A 20,000-nucleotide genomic window follows, 5' to 3' on the forward strand; every position below is an offset into this window, starting at 1 on the left:
GATGATGTAAAGTTCTATGAATAGATTCCAAAAGTGACAAAATGTTATTTTGATATTTATGAAGACTCTCTAAAAGTAATGCTTCTTATTTATTTCCATGGAAACTACAACAGATAAAAAAGCACAGTTACAGTATGTGACAGAGCAAATTTCAAGCTACAAAAGTATACAAAACTACAAAAATTTCAAGCTATTTTTCAACATTTTTGTCTCCATTATCTATGTGTTTTTTTCAGTGATGAACAAGTGCCTTCATGCTTCACTCATAAAAATCTGCACCAGCAGAAATGACCCACTGTTTCAGAGGTGCTATGACAGCATCATTTTGCCCATGTAGTTCATCTTTTATCAGTCTGAACAGACGGAAGGCAGAAGGCACCAAATCTGGAATATGCAATGGGTGTGGTAGGACAGTCCAGTCAAGATTGGCAACGCACTCCATGGACTTCAAACTGTTCTGGGGTCTGCCATTATGATGTTGCAAGAGAAAGATTCTCTTCTCTGACCTGACTCTGGAAGTTTGAGCTTTCAGTTTAGTCAGCTTTGCAATTTAACAATCAGAGCTGATGGTTTGTCTGAGTTCCAGGAAACAATTTCCTATCCCAAAAGACAGAGCGCATCACTGTGTCTTTAACATTTTGCTCAATGGGAAGTTCACATATCACCATTCCACACACTGCCATTTTGACTCCAATTCATAGTGGTGATACCAAATCTCATCACTGGTAATGATGTGCTCCAGGAAATTGTAGCCTTCAGACTCATACTGGTTCAACAAGTACTGACGAACTTGCGTACAATGTTTTTTCTGTTTCTGTGAGAGCTTTCATGGGACCAACCTGACACAAACTTTGCGATATTGCAACACTGCCATAATAATTTCCAACACATTGAAGCTGATATTCAGCTCTATACACAGATCCTTGATTATAATTCTCTGATTGGTGTGGTTGAGCTGATTGAGACCTTCTTAAATTTGTGCTGTGAAAGCTGTGCAGGGCCATCTAGAATGTGGCTTTTCTTTCACGCTGCTGTCACCGCGGCTGAAATGCACCACCCATCACCTCACTTTGCTCACATCCACTGCTTGGTGTCTATAAACGGAAGCATCAATCAGTGTCAATGGATGCCATCTTTTCTGCATCTGAGGGTTTTAGGTACGCATCTTTGTTTCATCCACATTTCCATGTCAGAAGCCGTTCTGTCAGACTGCCCTTCTGCTGCCATCTGCCACATGGCAACGAAATGTAACACAACACTGATGGGAAGGTTCAACCTGCCCTGTTGTACCATCAACATCTGCCTCTGGGGTTGCAGACCAACATCATGAAATAGGAGGCATTACTTTCAGAGCAGCCCTTGTGTTTCTTGGTTTCCAGAAAGAAACACACATAAAAACTGAAGTTAACTATTCAGACAGAAATGGAAATCTTTAAATTAGGAAACAGGGATGTTGGAGTAAGTATATATTTACAGATTTATTCACAAGATGAACTCTTTCTTTTTCTTCCAGTCTGCTCCCAATATTCTAGAGGAGTTTTTGCAATTTTTGGACTTTATGATAAGAGATCAGTACATACCTTGACCTCATTCTGCAGCGCCTTGCACATCTCCCTCATCACTCCGAGTTTTCCCACCGAGGGTGAGAGTCAGTTTGTGCTGCAGCTGCGGCCATCGCTGCGGGGAGCCCTCCTGAGCTTGCTGGATCACTACGAATGGAACCGCTTTGTCTTCCTGTATGACACAGATCGAGGTGAGTTGTAACCTCTTTTATTTTTAGTTCAATTGACGTTTTCAGGAACTGTGTGTTTTTATATGGCATTGATAGCGTGAGGAGTCAAATTTAAAAGCTCTTTGATTTTAAGTACCTTTGTCTGGGTAGCTGTGTCGCTGAAGGAACAGTTCCTTCATCTGCAAATACTGGACATTGAATGCAAATAGTAATCGACCAGCTGAAGCCTGCAGTTCAAGTTTGGAATAATAAAACATTTTAATTAATGTTAGAGCAATAAAGATAGTTTGATAAGCAGAATTGTACAGCTCAGATCAGTCTTCCGGTCACTTCATAAGTGGCAGCATTAGCAAGAAGTTGAGAGGGATGACCACTTCTCTGTTGCACCTGCACCAGTGTGAGCTGAGATGTGAGCAAGCCCATTGTGCCTCTCATGCCTTGGGAGATCAGGACAGGCTCACCAAGCACGTGGCACTTAGGCTGCAGCACAGAAATTAAGGCTGATGTAGAGAGAACACAGCAGCAGCCTTCTCCATGTTCTTACTGCTTTCATCTTGGAGTTTCTTCTGCAATTGACCATACTTTTATAAAATATATAATGCCTCACAAAAGGCACTTTTTATTCATATTCTTCATTCCCCACTGCAGAGCATCTCAGAACTTTTAAGTGGTAAAAAACTAAAAGTGCATCACAGCACTGTGTCATTTACTGCCTAATTGCGAAGTAAAATCTCACGTTCTGCATGTTGTATTGTTCATTCTGGAGGCAAAACATTTTGCCTTGGCGTATGGAGGGAGATTCAGCCAACATGGCTGAGCTTCTGGGAAAGAGGCAAAATTTTTATGTTGATGGCTTACTTTCAGGGAAAAAGTGAGCATGGCTGTAGTCAAATAATCATTTTACTACAGCTGTTTCACTAAAGCTCCCCATGTGGACAGAGTATTCTGAATTGAAGCGGCTTTATTCCAGTGTCATTATTCTGCAATAGAAATAGGAAATCATTCTGACCTAGCTAAATCTGTTTAATTATTTCGTTACGGCTGTAGAAGTCAGTTTTATGGTATATACAGTCACTATATTTTAGTAAGTTTGTAGCACTGCCTAAATACCTGAACTTAAATTTTAAAAAAAGTAATGCACTAAAATAAAAAAGGGCTTGCTTTGTTCCATAATTACTGGTAGTGGTGTTTATTAGCAACAGGTTACAGATTCTTATGGACTGCCAGTGATAATTCACTGTCTGCAAAGCATGTGAGTTTAATCAAAAACAATACAAAGCATGTGCAAAAAAGCTAACAGTAATACAGCCTGGCCAGAATCACACTAAATTATAAAACAAACATTGCAGTGATTGCTGCATTTCCCAGGGAAGCACTCAGCATAACCAAGTGTGTGAACCATACCAGTAGGTGATGCTATGGGGAGGAAGAGAGGCTTAGTTGGTCAACTGGTCCCAGAAGTATGCACGTGTTCTACTACCTTGTGTGCAATGGTGTCTTCCCTAAGCTTCCCCCTCTGAAGTCATTTTTATACTATTTTCTTATTATACAGGTGGGTGATATATGCCTTTCTTCAGATTTCACTTTTAACAGTACAGGTAACAAAATTCAGAGCACATGCTTAGTGAGGGGTGGTCGCACCTTGGAGGTGGGTAGCTTTAGGGATGGATGTGTTCTTTGGAATTATGATGAGTGCATAAGGACTAAAATTCACCCAAAGCATGGAATTTGGTAAAAAAAGAGTGATAGACTTTTGGCCTAGGGTAGCAGGTAGATTTATCAGTGCCTTGGCACAACCAGTTGCCGTCACAGTATTGTTCTTCTTAGAGTCAGTACATCACCTTTTCCTGATGTCACCAACCACTAAGGTTGCCTAGGGAACTACTGCAGATCACAGAACTTGGCTGTAGAATCTCCACTTTGCTCTACCTTCTGTGCTGTTTAATGGCTTGCACTTTGCTTTTGTACCCAATGAACAATCTGTACCTTAGTTTTAAGTGAACAGTGCTATACCTTAATTTTCAAGTTGCCTGTGACAATTATTCTGCATTTTAGAACATGCTAGATAACTAAAAGAAAAGAGAAAAAATAATGAATTTAAGTGTTCTTACTCTAAACATCATAATGGGGAGCAAGTAAACAAGCACACAATTACAGTTGTGATCCTATACAATCAACAAATTGTCATGAGAAGAAGAGCAATACCAGCAGTCACCTTTCTTATCTAAATCCACATGCTTAATTAGATTGAGGCATCATTTTGCAATGTTGCACCAAGGGCAGTTTCAGAACATCTTCTGTAATAGTGTGGTCAGTGAACAGTTCTTATGGCACTGAACTCAGCAACTCTGAACTTATCAGTGTGTCTTTGATAAAGAGATGACACTTGCCAGCTGAATGCAAAGAGTGATACATTGGATTGTCTCTCAAAATCTGAATAGGTCTTGTGACTGTTTAATGCAGGAGAAAATAAGTTTTGATGTACCTTTAAGTATTTGAATAACTGCAAAGATATAATAATTTTCACTACCACTCCAAAATAAGATTTTGAATGTGGAACTCAGATATGATATGAAAAAAAAAGTAAATACATCTTTCAATGTAGTGTAATAAGAAAAAAAAAAATCACTGCTCTTTAATCACAGTAGGATTTCTGTGAGACCAGAACTTAGTCACATCTAGATTTTTGTTAAAGATCTTTCCTCTCCATTCTAGATGTGCCCGTCTCACCGTAGGGATGGGAACTGTCACATCTTCTTTTTTATATTGGTCCTATAAGTTTCTCTTTGCAGCTTAACCAGAAAGCTATAAATAAATCCTAATGCAGGAAGGTAAATAATAAGCATACATTCCAGCCAGACACAGGTGATATTTAGGAAGAAGGCAGCATTCAGCAGTGTTGTTCCCAGACATGCCTTCCCAGCCTTTCCATTCTACCTGCTTCTCTCTTCTGTTGCATGCAGCTCAGTTCTTAGAGGGCGAACAATTAACTCCTGTGACCAAGGTAGGTTTTTCTGTTGTATCACTCTGTTCATCTCTGGACAGCCCCTCAGCCCCCTGTACAACTCCAATCTTTTTGCTACTGGAATGCACTGTCACTGCAACTCTCCAGGTCACTGTCACACGCTGCACTTGGGTTTATGCCATGGAGTAGTCTTGGCACTCACAAACTCCAGTGAGGAGGTAGCTCCAGCCAGTACGTTAAATCTCCTTTTCTGATGTTCTGCCAAACTTGCAGAAAAATTACTGTCCTGTGACAGAATGTAGATAGTACGAGGAATGGTAAAGCTACAAAATGAATTGTAAATAGCAAGGGATGTTACAGAAAAGGAAAACAGGCTTTGCAAAAGACATCTGATCTGATGAAGGAATATGCAACTTGTTACTTAGCAGGGAAGGTAAGCAAATAAGAAGTGAGGCTAAAACCTTAAGGTGAAGTGTGAGAAGTTATAAGAGTCTTGTGCAGGCTTGTGTTCCTTGTCTGTGCTGTATGCAGTGTTCCTGAGAGCTGGGATGTTATCAGCACTGTGTGCACTGCCATGTATCTGGGGCTGGAGCCCAGAGAGCTGCAGGGCTGCGCAGGACAGTGAGGAGGACAGAGCCAGTAGGCTGAAAGGGCTGAGACCAAAGTAAAGCAGCCACTCAAATCTGTTTCCCAGCAAGAGTTGTCAGCCCCTGACTGTGACTAAGGAGTGATAGCAGGAGCTGGAGCTACCAGCTGGCCTAGCAGTTGGCTACGCAGAGACTGTAAAATAGTTCTCTAGAAATTAGGCATTGTCCATGAGCCTGTCTGTACCTTGGTTTTTGTTGTTGTTGTTTTTTTTTTTTTTTTTTTTTTTTTTTATTGCATCTTTTTCGTTAAACCAGCTCAGTCATGGTTGCAGGTGAGAAAAATAAGCTCACTGTGCACAACGTGAATTTAATTTCCCCAGACTTCTGCACACTGTCTTTATAGCAACTACTTTAAAGGTGGAACAATTGAATTTTATGAAAATCTGAACGTGGCAGAAGGGTTACACAAGTTCTAATGGCGAGTTCAAATTCATACAAAGCACTTAGAGCAGCAAAATTTGTTTATCTTCAAGCACCTGCAGAGGATCAATGAAATCTCAGATGTCTGGAGAAGGCAAAAAAAAAAAAAAAAAAAAGCTATAGGAAATATACAGCTCTCCCTCTATAGTTCTGGATTTTGGAATTGGTTATTAATAATCAGTTTATTAGGCTAATCTAATTTTCTTTGTTCAGAATAGCTGTCCCAGCAGTAAGCATCAGGTCTGCTTGCTATACTGAACTCCTCCTGCCTTTCATTCTCCCAGAAAATGTAGAAAACAGAGAAGAAGCTATAGCACGGTGTCTGGAAAATTATATGCCCAAACAGTTTTTAATGACACATTTTAAAAGTATCAGTATTTTTCACAAGAAGTAAGTGGTTTGTCTTTGCCCTGTTCCCGTGAACATCCAGTATGAACTTGCATGATCATAAAGAGCTTTAGTGGGTGACCAGCCTGGCAAAAGTAAGGAGAGTGATGCATAGCAGCTTTGGAGTTTGAAGTGATCTTACATAACAGATATATCAAGAAGAACTATGATAAAGGCAGGACAAAGAGTAAACTCGGAAGAGGAAAACCATAGTTACACATACAAAGTGCAAAGCAACTGACTTGACACCGGTATCTTCAGAAATGTCAGGAGTAATGGTGAGTCTTAAAAATAATATAAATCAAGACTATTGTACTGTTTGCAACAAATTAAATGTCATTTTGAGATTTAGGAAAAATATACTGCACGTAGGAAAAGGAAGATGGATGTTGTTCACTCTCAGCTGGCTGGGTTGCCATGTCAGATGTTGGGATTCACTCTTCAACAGCAGAGATTGAAAATATCTGTAAAGTTGAGGAAGTGGAATGGAATCAGAAGGATAAGACACGCAAAGGGCATGATGGTGGCATTACTGTGCCAGGACTATTTCCTTGCTATTTGAAAGCACTAGATACTGTTCACAGCTATGTCAAAGACATTCAGTATGAGCATGGCAGAAGTATCAGGCATCTGTGCTGGAATGGCACTGTGGTTACTGGTGATCACTTATGTAATTTTCACAAGTCCAGAAGAGAGGAGGAATGTGAAAAAGAATGAAATCATAACTTGTGAGAAAAAAAGCTTAAAGAATTGAGATTATTGTAGAAGAAGGTTGTTGAGGAGCAAAGACCAGTTCTTCTTTGTATCAGTTGTGATCAAGGCATCAACAAGAATTATTTTGTGGGGAGGTAGATTTAGGGTGTTAATAGGAAATATGTTTCAGTGGGGTTAAATAAGCACTGTAGTAAGTTGAGAAGATTGTGGGCATTCTTACCACTGGAGGTTTTAGAGAAGAGATTAGAAAATGTCTGCAGTGGTGATCTCCTTTACTACATCCCGCTTCTGACGATCTCTTAGGTCCCCTCAGGATTTATATTTATGTAAATTTTATGATTTCTCCAGGAAACTGGGAATGATTTCTCCACAATGCTAGGGACTCTGAAAATATAACTTAATTTTTTACTATGAAACAACTTTCCATAATATATTATTGCTATTCAATTATATATATAGCCTTTGTAAAACATTTATTGTGTTCTATTATTCAAAAATCAGATCAAAAGCATTATAAGTGACTTAAGGTAAAAACACTGTGAAATCAGGTTGAAGGGCTGTAATTATAATATGGCACTCAGTAAGCTAAGTTACTGTTTGCTGAGCATTCAGAAACTTCAAGAATTGGCCCTACATCAAGCTTTACTTGATATTTTTACTACACTTCTGAACAAATTTGTCAATGTCTTAATAATGAAAAAGAGAAGTAATATTAGAGCAGCTATAAAGTTATTTTAATATTTAGCTCAATTTAAGGAGCTAGACAAACCAAAGCTAGCAAAAATGTAGAAATACAGCCTGCATGTTTATTTGAATAAAAATACCAAATAAAGCTTCTTATTAGTATAATGAGTTAAAAAATACAAAATGCTGCTAATAAACGGCAAATTGAATGTGAAATTACAACACAGTACTGCCAAGAAAATATTATGCCTCTAAGTACTGTTTAACTCCAGATTATTTTCTGCATATTGCTTTTGATTCCAGACCTTATCACTCTTTATTGGCTGAAGCCAATGGGATGAGGTTCAACAAGACCAAGTGCTGGGTCCTGCACTTTGGCCACAGCAACCCCAGTTAATGCTACAAGCTTGGGAAAGAGTGGCTGGAAGACTGTGTGGAAGCAACAGACCTGGTGGTGTTGGTCAATGCTTGGCTGCACATGAGTCAGCAGTGTGCCCAGGTGGCCAAGAAGGCCAGTGGCATCCTGGCCTGTATTAGAAATAGTGAGCCAGCAGAAGCACAGAAGTAATTGTCCCTCTGTACTCAGCACTGGTGTGGCTGCACCTTGAGTACTGTGTTCAGTTTTGGGCCCCTCAGTTGAGCAAAGGCATTGAGGCCCCAGAGCGTGTCCAGAGAAGGGCAGTGAAGCTGAGAAAGGTCTGAAGCACAGGCCTTATGTGGAATGGCTGAGGGAGTTGGGATCATTCAGTCTGGAGGAGGCTCAGGGGAGACCTTACTGTTCTCTATTACTACCCAAAAGGAGGTTGTAGTGAGCTGCGGGTTGGCCTCTTCTCCCATGTACCTAGTGATAGGACTACAGGGAATGGTTTCAAATTGTGCCAGGGGAAATTCAGACTGGATATTAGGAAATACTTCTCTGAAAGGATGGTCACGCGCTGGAATGGGAGGTGCCCAGGGAGGTAGTGGAGTCACCAACCCTGGAGGTGCTCAGGGAACCTTTAGGCGTTGTATTGTGGAACATGGTTTAGTGAGGGCTGTTGGTGATAGATGGACGGTTGGACTGGATGGTCTTGAAGGTCTTTTCCAAACTTGGTGATTCTATGATTCTATGTTTCTATGATTTTATGTGAAGAGAAAGTTCATAACATACTGGAGAACATACAAAATACTGCACTAAGCTTGTCCCCTCCTTTAATATGATCTGTATTCTGTCTCAACTTAGTGAATACATGTGAAACAGTGAATACCATGTTTTTCATAGAATAAATCAGTGTTTCATTCACTGATAACTGGTATGTAGCAAATTTAGTTTGTCAAGTGTTAGCTCATTAATAATTATACCAGCAAACTGCCAACATGTTCTCATCTTCTTCACAGCTGATAACAGCTTGAAAATCTAGGTAGTAAATGTACACATGAAATAAAGATGCAGCTGCAACAACATCAGTGATGATACAGTGACTTCCTGTTTTTCCTTTGTCTTACTACCAATTAAGACAGTATAACTGTCTAGTAATGAACTCAGTGTTCACTACATATGCAAATCTTCCATGGGCTTTCAAACTGCTTTGTTAAATAAAAGTACACCTCTCATTGATTATAGTTTTTGAACATTAGACAAAGGTGGAGATTAACGGAAAGTGTAGATGTGGAAATCAGAAACTGAATGTGAGGTGTGCAGATGGGTGCTCTGATTCTGCTGTTCTATAGGAGTGGGTCAGATGTGGCTACATAGAAGTTCTGGAGGTTCATCTAGCTAAGCATGGAGAATACACAATGCAGCTTAATAGTGATTGTTGGATTGTTGGATCCTCGTGAGTCCCTTCCAGCAAATGCTGTGGTGGGATTTGATTTAGCAAATGCTAAGGGATTTGATTTAGTAGTTGGGTAGGGATAGTGATAGGAGGATGGTTGGACTAGATGATCTTGTAGGTCCTTTCCAACCTTATGAACCTATGAACCTATGTAGAAATACATCAGTCAGAATATATTAAATAAAGGGCTACCCATTGTCTCCCTGATCTAAAGTGTTTGCTTTCCTTCATTGTGGGTCAGTGGATGTTATGGAGAAGAAAAGGCGCATGTTCTTAAATTTTGCTTTTCAACTTGCTGTGTCAGTTAAGCATCTTTGCTCTGTCTAATTATTTGTGACAGTCCTGAAGAATCCTCAGAGCTTAGTTCTTTTCCAAGAAGCATTAGTCTCAGCCATACAAATATAACTCGAGTATGACTGTAGCTTCTACACGTTTTTGTATTGCAACATCCTAATGAAAATAGCATTTCTACTTCCCATGCTGTTTTCTAATGATTTTATACACATACAGTTTACTTGTTGTTACCTGCTTATGTAACACATTTCGTATTTTACTTGAAAGCTAAATAATATAGTTCTGAATACCTTTTTTCCATTTATTTAAGAGCATTTCTATAGCAGAAAGTTATATGTCACTAAGAAAGGAGGCGACCTTAGACTATGAGTAGTATTTTTGAGAAAAAAAACAAACCCTCTTGAACTGGAATTTTTACTCAAGATTCTCTACAAAGCAAAGTTAACTTCAGACACTCTTATGGCTTACTAGTACGGTTGTGTTTGTCATAATGGTCCTGAGCACAGGCTGTACTTGACTACATGAGTAGGCATTGTTCTGATTAGTATTTTTTTCACTCGTCCTATACAGATAAGTGTATAAAGTGCTGTAAAAATGAATGCTGTGATTATTTCATCCCATGTAATGTGCTTTATGTTAATACTAATGTGATTTACATTCATCTTTTGTACAGACTAAATGAATTCCATCCAGATTCCAACAGAGCTCTAAGCGGAAATTAATTGTTGTGATTTACTGATTATTTATCTTTCTTACCTTGCCATTTGTTACGTAGATGTGTATCAGTGGTATCACCACTGACAGAAGCTGCAAAAAGCTGTCTTCAAGAAAGGGACTCCAGCAGCCTTACACCAGAATATCCAAGAGCATTGTTATGAATTGCAAGGCTGTTCTATCTTAAAACGACACGTTGGTCAGTATTAGTGGTGCAGACAGTTGATAGATACAACCAACCATGCAGACCTCTAAAGAAGACCTTGAAAAGACTCAGATGAGGAAGCTAGCCACAGATCCAAATGCTTATGCTTTAGAAATTTATTTCAGCGTGGACATCTGAGTCCCGCAGCTGCTGTACATAGCCTTTTATATAGCCACAGGTGTTGGCTTCAGTGCTGGAGCAGAGAGTGGCAGCAAACAAAGGGGAGTATAGTCGATGCTGCCAGAGAGCAGACATAGTGCCAATTTAATACTGAATCTAAAACAAATACTTGTGCCAATTTGTTTATAAATGCATTTTAGTTAGAAAAATTAGCTTGTCTTTGGAGAGCATTATCTATGTGTGGGTGAATGTGCCAAGTTTTAATACAGTATAAAGCAGGGTTTTTAAAAAATCAACATAAATAAACAAAATATAGACTTACAAATAGCCTTACAACTTAGACTTACAAATATCAAAACATGTTTTGCTTAAATAAGTATCAGAATGTATTAGACCAATTTTTCTTGATCTCTCCATGGATTATTTAGTGAGACTAAGTTACCTCTTAAGTAGTGCAAGTGACTTCTTACATTCTTCAGTAAGAAGCAAAAGTAATTCAGCATTAGAATATATTGTGAAATAAACTTAAGTGTTTACTTCCAAGGACATTTTTAGAGCTGGGCATTTTTATTTCAACTGACCGATCTGTCATAGCATCATTTATGCAATCTTTAATTTAAGGACTTACGTTACCTACTTTTTATAACAAATGTGTATTCCAGTGCACTTAAATTTCCACTATTCTGAGATGTGTTTTGTCTGTGAAATGCTATACTTAAGGTATTTGCTTCATTAGTCACAGCTGAATCCTAGTTACATACATGTTTGTACAGCTAGTTTGTCTTTGCTTGAATTACAAAACAAGAGGTGGAAGTGTAGAGATCCTTTTAAAATGATTGACTAGTTATCACAATGCTACAGATGCTATTTCTGCCTCTGCACAGAGAATTTCCTTCACTAATATTTACAGATAATGGCATTAACAGCTGTATCTGATACCAAAATTGCAGTGACTGTTGAGAGATACTGTGCATTTTTCAATTGAAAACAGAGCTACCATAAGATCCTTAAGTCGTAAGGACTCAAAAACTCTATTGTACCACCTCCTTGGTAAGTTTTATTATTAATGTACACTTGGATGCTGCAGGACATTTTCCTGTGAGCAAGAGACATACATTTTCTTCCTAGTCTGACTTGGACTGCAATTGGTCAACTTTTAATGTAAGATCTGGGCATAATAAAGGACAGAATTTTCACCAAAGAGAGAAGCTGGGAATGCAAAACTGTGGTTGCTAGACTAAATGCCTGGAACCAATATGTACTTTATGTTAATCCTTCATTGTTTGTTTTTTTTACTCAGAAAGAAACTAGCCAGAGAATAATGGTTTTTATTCTAGATCTTCCCTGTGCTGATAAAGAGCCTTACTTGGTGTGGGACAGTTGTTATTCTGTAAGGTCCTAGAAAGACAATCATTTTACAGGAGCTCAGTTTTCTCTGTAGAGAGCTCAGAATAAGAAAACTGATTAAAAAATTGCAAGTTAGATACACATTCAAAAACTGTGCATGTAAAGATAATAAGCAGAGTGTTGTGAGTTCATTCAAATGAGCTCCTCATAACACAGAAATATATTTGTTGATGCTTGTTATGAAGTAGTTTGATTAGTACAAATGAAACAACATGAAAAAGACAGTTTACATTGTACGTAAACTTGGTATTAAGATAAAAGATAAAAAAAGATAAAAAGATAAGCAAGGTTTTAAGATATCTGTGTTTTCAGGTATTTTCTTTCTGTTAGTTAAAGTACTTTAATGGAATAAATGCTATCAAATATGTCTGATGCTCAAAATACTTTCAAAAAACTTAATCTACTGGAGTTACAAATACCTACTTTGCCATATACAGATACAGTTTACATTTGGTAGTATAAAGCAGGTTATGAACCTGACTGTCCCAAGCACAGACCTATTTCTGATTGCAGATTGGGCTCTTCTCTTGTGTGTGCTGATGGTGTAGATGGCTTTTTATATGTCTCTATATATGGAAATCCTTGCATATGTCGTTATATATATGGATAATAATAATTTTATTTCCTAGCTTTGTCTGGATGGAGAACAGCTGAAATCAATTAAATTGCAAAAATCTTACCTTAGAAGTTCAGCTCACACCACCAGAATCATAGAATTATAGTTTCGGTTGGAAGGGACCTAAAGATCTAGTTCCAACACCCTGCTGTAAGCAGGGACACCTCCTTCTAGACCAGATTGCTCGGAGCCCCTGTCCAACCTGGACTTATGCTTCTAGGATACCCAGAACCATTCTGGGCAACCTGTTCCAGTTCATCACCACCACAGTAAAGAATTTCTTCCTAATATCTAGTCTGAGTCTACCCTCTTCGAGTTCAAAACCATTTATCCTTGCCCTGTTACTACCTGTCCTTATAAAATGCCCTCCCCAGCTTTCCTGTAGCTCCCTTTCAGGTATTAGAAGGCCACTACAAAGAACCTCTGGCACCTTCTCCAGGCTGGAGAGCCGCAGCTGTCTCAGTTTGTCCTCATAGAGGAGGTGCTTCATCCGTATGATTGTCTTTGTGTTCTTTGTCTGGACCTTCTCCAACAGCTCCATGTCCTTCTTGTGTTGGGGGCTCCAAAATTGAACACAGTACTCCAGGTGGGGTCTCAAGAGAGCAGAGTAGAGAGACAGAATCACTCCCTCAAACTGCTGGAAAGTCTTCTAGCAGTAATTTCAAATTGTATGTTATTACATCTAATTTATAGTTTCACTCTCATTAAGTGTCACATTAAAAACAGAGTTTTACACTGTTAAACTAGTATGTCCCAATATTCTTCATGTTTTATTTCAAAACTCATTCAAAGTAGGATAATCTAAACCGGCTTACTTCCATGAAAAGGATTTTGTGTTTACTTTTCAAAGAAATGAAATTCGGGGAAAAAATATCTCAGTTAAATTTATAGAACAATTGCTTTCTTGAGAAATGAACATTCTTTATCTGAAATATTTCTTTAAATAAAGTTTTAAAAGACCAGTATGGCATTGTGTATATCTTTTAAGTTGTGCCTTGAATTAGATTGATTTCAAATCAGGTTGTGAGGAGGCAAAATTTCTTTCCCCTCTGGATTGGAATTTCTAGTTTCAGGTTCATAATCCCATGTCTTTATCATGTGCTGTGCATAGTACTGCAACAGTCTTCCATACATTCATAAACTCTGATCAGAAGGGCCTTCCAAAACTCAGTTTATCCATTTTGTTCCTCACATTTCCACTTCTTCAGGGAGATTTATTAATCTTCAAATGTGTTATATCATGAATCACCTCCACATCTATTTCTGCATTGTTTTCCGTATTTTAAACTATTTTCACATATTTCTCCAGATTTATTTTCTTGATTCTTCATTTTTTTATTTTCTTTGATCACTTATCACTGGCTTTCTTCTCTACAGTCCTTCTGCTTCTTTTCCCACACTTTCCTCTTCCACCTGTATGTTCATTTTTGCATTTTTGTCCCTGAAACATTTTTTTTTTTTTTTAGAATGAAGTGATTCTTAGTATTAGTTGATATCTCTACCTGCTGTGGAAGAAAAAGTGCAGTTTTGTATCCAGGTTAAATAAATAGTTCCCGATACACATTAATGCATTAGCACTCCGGTTTAAATGAAATGAAATACAGAAAGAATACAAAGCAATTATTGACTCATTTTTATTCCAAATAAGTTTAGAAAGGGAAATATTTCAAGTTTTTATGTACTTACATTATTGCTGCTAAAAACGTATATGGTTTTCATGTCCACATCTCATCAAACAGCAAAAAAAGAGGTTCACCGAGGGCATTGTCTTGTATCCTCAAATGCCCCTTCTGGCTACCAGACAGGAGTGATAATAAGAAATGCATAGAGGTGCAGTATTTTGTCTACACTAAGAGCTGAATTCACAAGTAGCCTAAAAGCCAAATTACATAATCTGTCCTCCTGCAAGTCAGGCGCGTTGCAGTGGCCATCGCACAGCTGCTGGTCTGGGTGGCATCCAGGCAGACATAGTCACAATTGGCCCTTTTCATCTGGGTCATTCTGAATTCCTTCAACAGGAAATGGAACACAAGCAGAAAACTTTTAAAAACACCCCAGACATGAATCAACAAAAGTCCGGAACATCTGCTCATCAAAGCTCATCAGAAAACAGTGTATTTTATTTACACTACTCTTCTGGATATTCTTAGAATGCCTAATGAGATTAGAAATCACTGGAAAATATTGTCAGTATGAAGTGTCCATTTCACTTTCCAGATATCCAGTGTAATCTACATAGAGTGTTTGAAATACAGTAAATCATATTCACAATGTTTGCAATTTTTTTTACTTATTTTAGTAGAAAGTGATGAAGTTTTATTAAATCCACAGTTGGCAGCAAATCCAAGCTGGCCAAAACCAGGTACTATATTTTAATTATTATTTCAGTTTCTTTTGAAGATTACAGAATCATTGAATGGTTTGCTTAGAAGGGACCATTAAGATTAACTAGCTCCAATCCCCCTGCTGCAGGCAGGGACACCTTCCACTAGACCACGTTGCTCAAAGCCCCATCCAGCCTAGCTTTGAATGCCTCTGGGTGGAGTCATCCACAACCTCTCTGTGTCCTGCCACACCTCAAGTCAGTCTACTTTATAACACCTAAAACCATACAGTTTTTCTGAGCCATAATCTGTCCTCAGTCAGGATCCTCACGTTCTTGTGCGAGAGGTTTTATTACTGGGATGGGTCAAATTTCAGCTGTTAGTTTACTTGTCCAGAGTAATTTGATGTTACGTTCCAGGTATTTCACGTGGAGGTGTTAAACTCAAAGATGTGTGCTGAGTTATCTGAGCTATTTCAGTTATTTTGAGGACAGGTTCACTTCAGCTATGTAGATCAAGCGCTGCCTTACAGTGATCATACTCCTCAGTAACCTTGTTCTTCCAGACTCCCTCTTGCTTCTCTCTGTGTACCAAAGGAAAGCAAACACTTTTTTTCCAAGAGTAGGATTTGTTGAGGAGGGAAGGGAATACTTTAATTTTACTTGCCCACTGATTCTTGTCTTTTTCAGATCTTGTAAATGCTTCCTGTCACCTCAGCAGTTTCCTCTGAGGCTTTTCTGTTTATAATCCTAGGAAAGCACCTTCCCTATCAGTGAGTGCTTTTGAAAGAAGACAATGTGGCAGCCTGGTCATCCTTTAAAAGTCAGCTTGGAAATTTGCAGTTTACTCAGTAAATTCCAGAAGCAGCAACACTGCTGTAATTCTGGCTTGGAGTAATAGGAAAACAGCACTGATGAATGTCTTAAGCAGCTGTAAATCACATAAGGGATAATTATTTTTCACAAGCGTGGAAGGGAATTTTATTCTGCATGTCTGCTTTGTGGCTACAAAATATTGCTGTCAATGCCAGAATGGATAAAAACCAGCTAAAGGATCCATGGAGAGGATTGTCTCTTTTTTTTTAAGCATACACTTATGCAATACGTACTACATACTGGACAGTCTCCAATTCTTCCCTCTTTCTCTCAGTGCATTTTCATCCATTGAATCAATTGTTCATCCTTTCTGCCTGACCTGTGGAAAATACATCTGTTGTGCAGAGAGGCCAAATATCAACATATGACATGTTTCAGTTACCCTGTGCCAGCCTTCTAGGAGGGAACACTGATTTGGTTTTCAACCGATCTGCTTCTGGATTCTGTTGTGTGAGTTTCTCACTGGGCTTTGGGGTCTGTACATACTGCTACTCCTCACCATTCTGGAAAGAGCTACGTGCTGATTTCTTTCCACCTGTGCAGCTGTAGCAGTGCTCTGCCAGCAATGCTAATGCTCCCTTGCCAGTTTTTAACCATTCTTCCAAGTAGTGAGAATTAATAACAAGATCTGAGTCATCTCTAAAGTAACCCAAATGCCCCTGTGTCCTCTTCCTTCATTATTATGTCATTTTTCAACTCCCGTCCAGTATAATAAAAAGGATCTCTTATAATCCCACAGCTGAGAAGTGTGTCAGGGCAGGCCACACCATTTATTCAGGCTACCCTTTTGCCTTTGTGGCTCTAAACATTTAAAAACCTTCAGGCCATATTTTCCAGTCCATGTCATGCTGCTCAGCTGGTGCAAAGTGGATGGATTCCAGCCAGGGCTGGCGAGTGGCCACAGCCTTCCCCTCATGCCCATGCAGGCATCCAGGAAGGGCAGCAAGGCCTCTGTCCTCATAGCCCCTCTGCAGGGCCATGTACAAGGCTATCCCACCTGGGCCCTGACATCTGCTGCCCTCACTGGGGCCCCGTGGTGGGTTAGGCATCATGTCTGTGTGCTGGAGGGGCACAGGGGGACATGGCTAACACTGCTGCCTCTATGGACATCCATGTTTCAAGCATGGCTTTTGGTGTTTAAACTGGAAAGCAGTAGAGTTAAAACAATGGAAGAATTTGAGTGAAGGTTAAATCCAAAGGGGCAAACTAATGAAACTGAATCATATAGCTCATAATGTTCACAATATATATACCTACTTCAATATAGATGCCATAACTTCAGTATCAGCCTCTCACTATGGTGTGGGCGATCCGATGTTCTTTCATTTGTTTTATTTCATTATTCTGCCTCAGTTTCTAAGCAGAATCTAAGATCTTAGAATACCAGAAAAGACTATCAAAAGTGAATACTAGAAGATGCTTTTGGATGGCTGCGTTTGGTTGGTACCATACCTTCAAGAATTGCTGCCAAATGACAGAATCATAGAATCATTTGATTTGGAAGGGACCCTTCATAGGTCATCTGGTCCATTTCCCCTTCGGTGAACAGGCACACCTGCAGCTAGATCAAGTTGCTTGGAGTCCCACTCAGACTGACCTTGAAGGTCTTCAGGGATGGGGCATTCACTATATCTCTGGGCAAGCTGTGCCAGTGCCTCACCACTCTTACTTCTTCCTTATATCTAATCTAAATCTCTCTTCTGTTAGTTTGAAACCATTTCCCCTTGTCCCATCTCAACAGACCCTGCTAAAGAGTCTGGTTCCTTCCCTCTTATAGCCCCCTTTAGATCCTGAAAGGGTAATATTCCTTTTAGGTTTAAAATATACTGTTTAACTTTTGTTTCAATAAGAATCATGGAATCATTGAGATTGGAAAAGACCTCTAAGATCATCTAGTCCAACTGTCTATCTACCACCTACCACTACCTATCTCACCCACTAAACAATGTTCCTTAGTACCACATCTAAACATTTCTTGAAGACCTCCAGGAACAGTGACTCTACCACCTCCCTGGACAGCCCATTCCACCACCCAACCACTCTTTATGAGTTTTTCCTAATATTCAACCTGAATTGTTAGCTACCCACCTCACCACAACCTCCTTTCAGGCAGTTGTAGAGGGCAGTAACATCGCCCCTGAGTCTCCTCCAGACTAAACAGTTCCCCCAGCTACTCCCCATAAGACTTGTGCTTTAGACCTCATTGCACCTTCTCTGGACATGTTCCAGGGCCTTGATGTCTTTCTTGTGGTGAGGGGCCCAAAACTGAACACAGTACTCAAGGTGCAGCCTCACCAGAGCTGAGTAAAGGGCAGTCATCACTTCCCTACTCCTGGTGGCTACACTATTTCTGATACAAGATAGAATGCCATTGGTCTTATTGACCACCGGGGCACACTGCTCATTCACGCTGTACTGAGCATCAGCCAATATCCCCAGGTCCATTTCCTCTGCATAGTCTTCCAGCCACTCTGCTGAAGCATGTATAAATGTTGCTTGAGGTTGTTGTGGCCAAAGTACAGTCGCTGGGTCTTGTTGAACTTCATCCCACCAGTCCACCAGCCGCAGCCCAGCTATCCATCCTCTTCACTCCAGATCCCTCTGAAGGGCCTTGCTACTCTCAGGAAGATCAACATTTCCTCCCAACTTGATCATAAGGAAGCTTACTGAGGGTGGACTCAATCCCTTCATCCAGGTCATCAATAAAGATATTAAACAGGATAAGCCCCAGTACCAACCCCTGGGGGACACCACTCATGACTGGTTGCCAGCTGGATTTATTCACCACCACTGTCTGGGCCCAGTCAGCCAGCCAGTTCTTTATCCAGAAAAGTGTACTTGTCCAGGCTACGGGATGAAATAAGAAAACTTGGCCTTTAGTCTCCAGAACATCTCCAAGCTGCATGATGTCATGTAGAGAAGAAGCAACAGAGTAGATGATACTCCAAGCAGCAGTCGCTCCTGTTTCTCCACCCTTTTAATTGTTTTAGCAGTTACTGGTGTGTTGTTTTGACTGAGTGTCGTGCGTCCCTTTCCCAGGGCTCTGAGGAATGTCTGTGCAGAAACAATCATAACCTTATATGCTCTCACCTCCATTCTCTTCCACCACTGCCACATGTATTAATCATGGTCTTTACAGTTTGGATGGCATCCTTGCTGATCTCCAGCTCTACCTTTGTCTGTGCTGTTTGGCTTTTCCCTGGTCATTTTGGTTCTGAGGTTGAAGTTCTGGAGGTTTGTTTCTTATTCTACAGCCTGCATCTTCCATTTACCATTAAGAAAAGGGAACAATACTGCCTGCCTGCCTGCCTACCTGCCTACCTAACTCTAATCACCAATGTGAAGATATTGAGACAGCTTCTACAGTTAGTGTGCTAAAAGGCATACCTGCCTGTGGAAATGTGAACGTGTTTTAATACTATGTTACCTACCACTTGGTGATCATGTGTTGATCTTTTCCTGCTTTGAGCTTGATGATCATGGAACGGTCATTGATTGTGAACTCTCCTCTGTGCTGCTTATAGCCCTGATGCGAGTAGTATGAGAGAAGGAATACATGTTTTTAGGTCAGGTACCTTGTGTCACCTCTGTTCTGGTCAAAAAGAGTCAACCCAGCTTGGTGAATTTTATTTTTTTCTGAAGATGTCTTCCATCTGTTTTGGGGCATCTGTTTGCACTTGAAAAGGTGTTAGCACTTTACTATGACAAGTTAGTTAGTATGGAAGAGTTATGTGGTACTAGCTGCTAAATTCCTTTTTTTCTCTGCTCAGTTTGTAGTAAAGAGGCAGTTTCTGAGGGCCTAAAAGTTATCTGCCTTGTAAAGAAAAATCCAGTCTCTGGCAGAGACTTGTGCTATAAAATTTGACCTACTTAGTAAAAAATGCTATTAGATGGATTTACAAGTGGCTCCATGAGATCAAACTGTCGAATATGAAGAATAGAACCTGAAACCTTTTACTATTTAATGCTGCCAGGTATATATATTTTTTTCAGGCTACTTTTTCTTGCCTGTTTCAGATTCTGATGCTAAAACCAATGCCAAATGCATTTGATCCATATATAACTTATGAATATCATCATGT

The 20,000-nt window shown here is 39.6% G+C and overlaps 1 protein-coding gene across 5 annotated transcripts in view; it reads left to right on the forward strand.

Annotated features, from left to right (window-relative positions):
• GRIA4 (glutamate ionotropic receptor AMPA type subunit 4) overlaps positions 1–20,000 on the forward strand; it is a 226,125-nt gene that overhangs the window by 75,794 nt on the left and 130,331 nt on the right. For all 5 annotated transcript variants that reach the window (XM_065730040.1, XM_065730039.1, XM_065730042.1 and 2 more), the window contains exon 3: positions 1,514–1,753. In XM_065730040.1, coding sequence (XP_065586112.1) covers positions 1,514–1,753 — 240 coding nt within the window. The remainder of the gene's footprint in view (positions 1–1,513; positions 1,754–20,000) is intronic.

This window comes from Cyrtonyx montezumae, unplaced genomic scaffold (genome assembly GCF_038088225.1).
Source record: "Cyrtonyx montezumae isolate F1298 unplaced genomic scaffold, pur_monq_1.0 scaffold_12, whole genome shotgun sequence".
Lineage (NCBI taxonomy): Eukaryota > Metazoa > Chordata > Aves > Galliformes > Odontophoridae > Cyrtonyx > Cyrtonyx montezumae.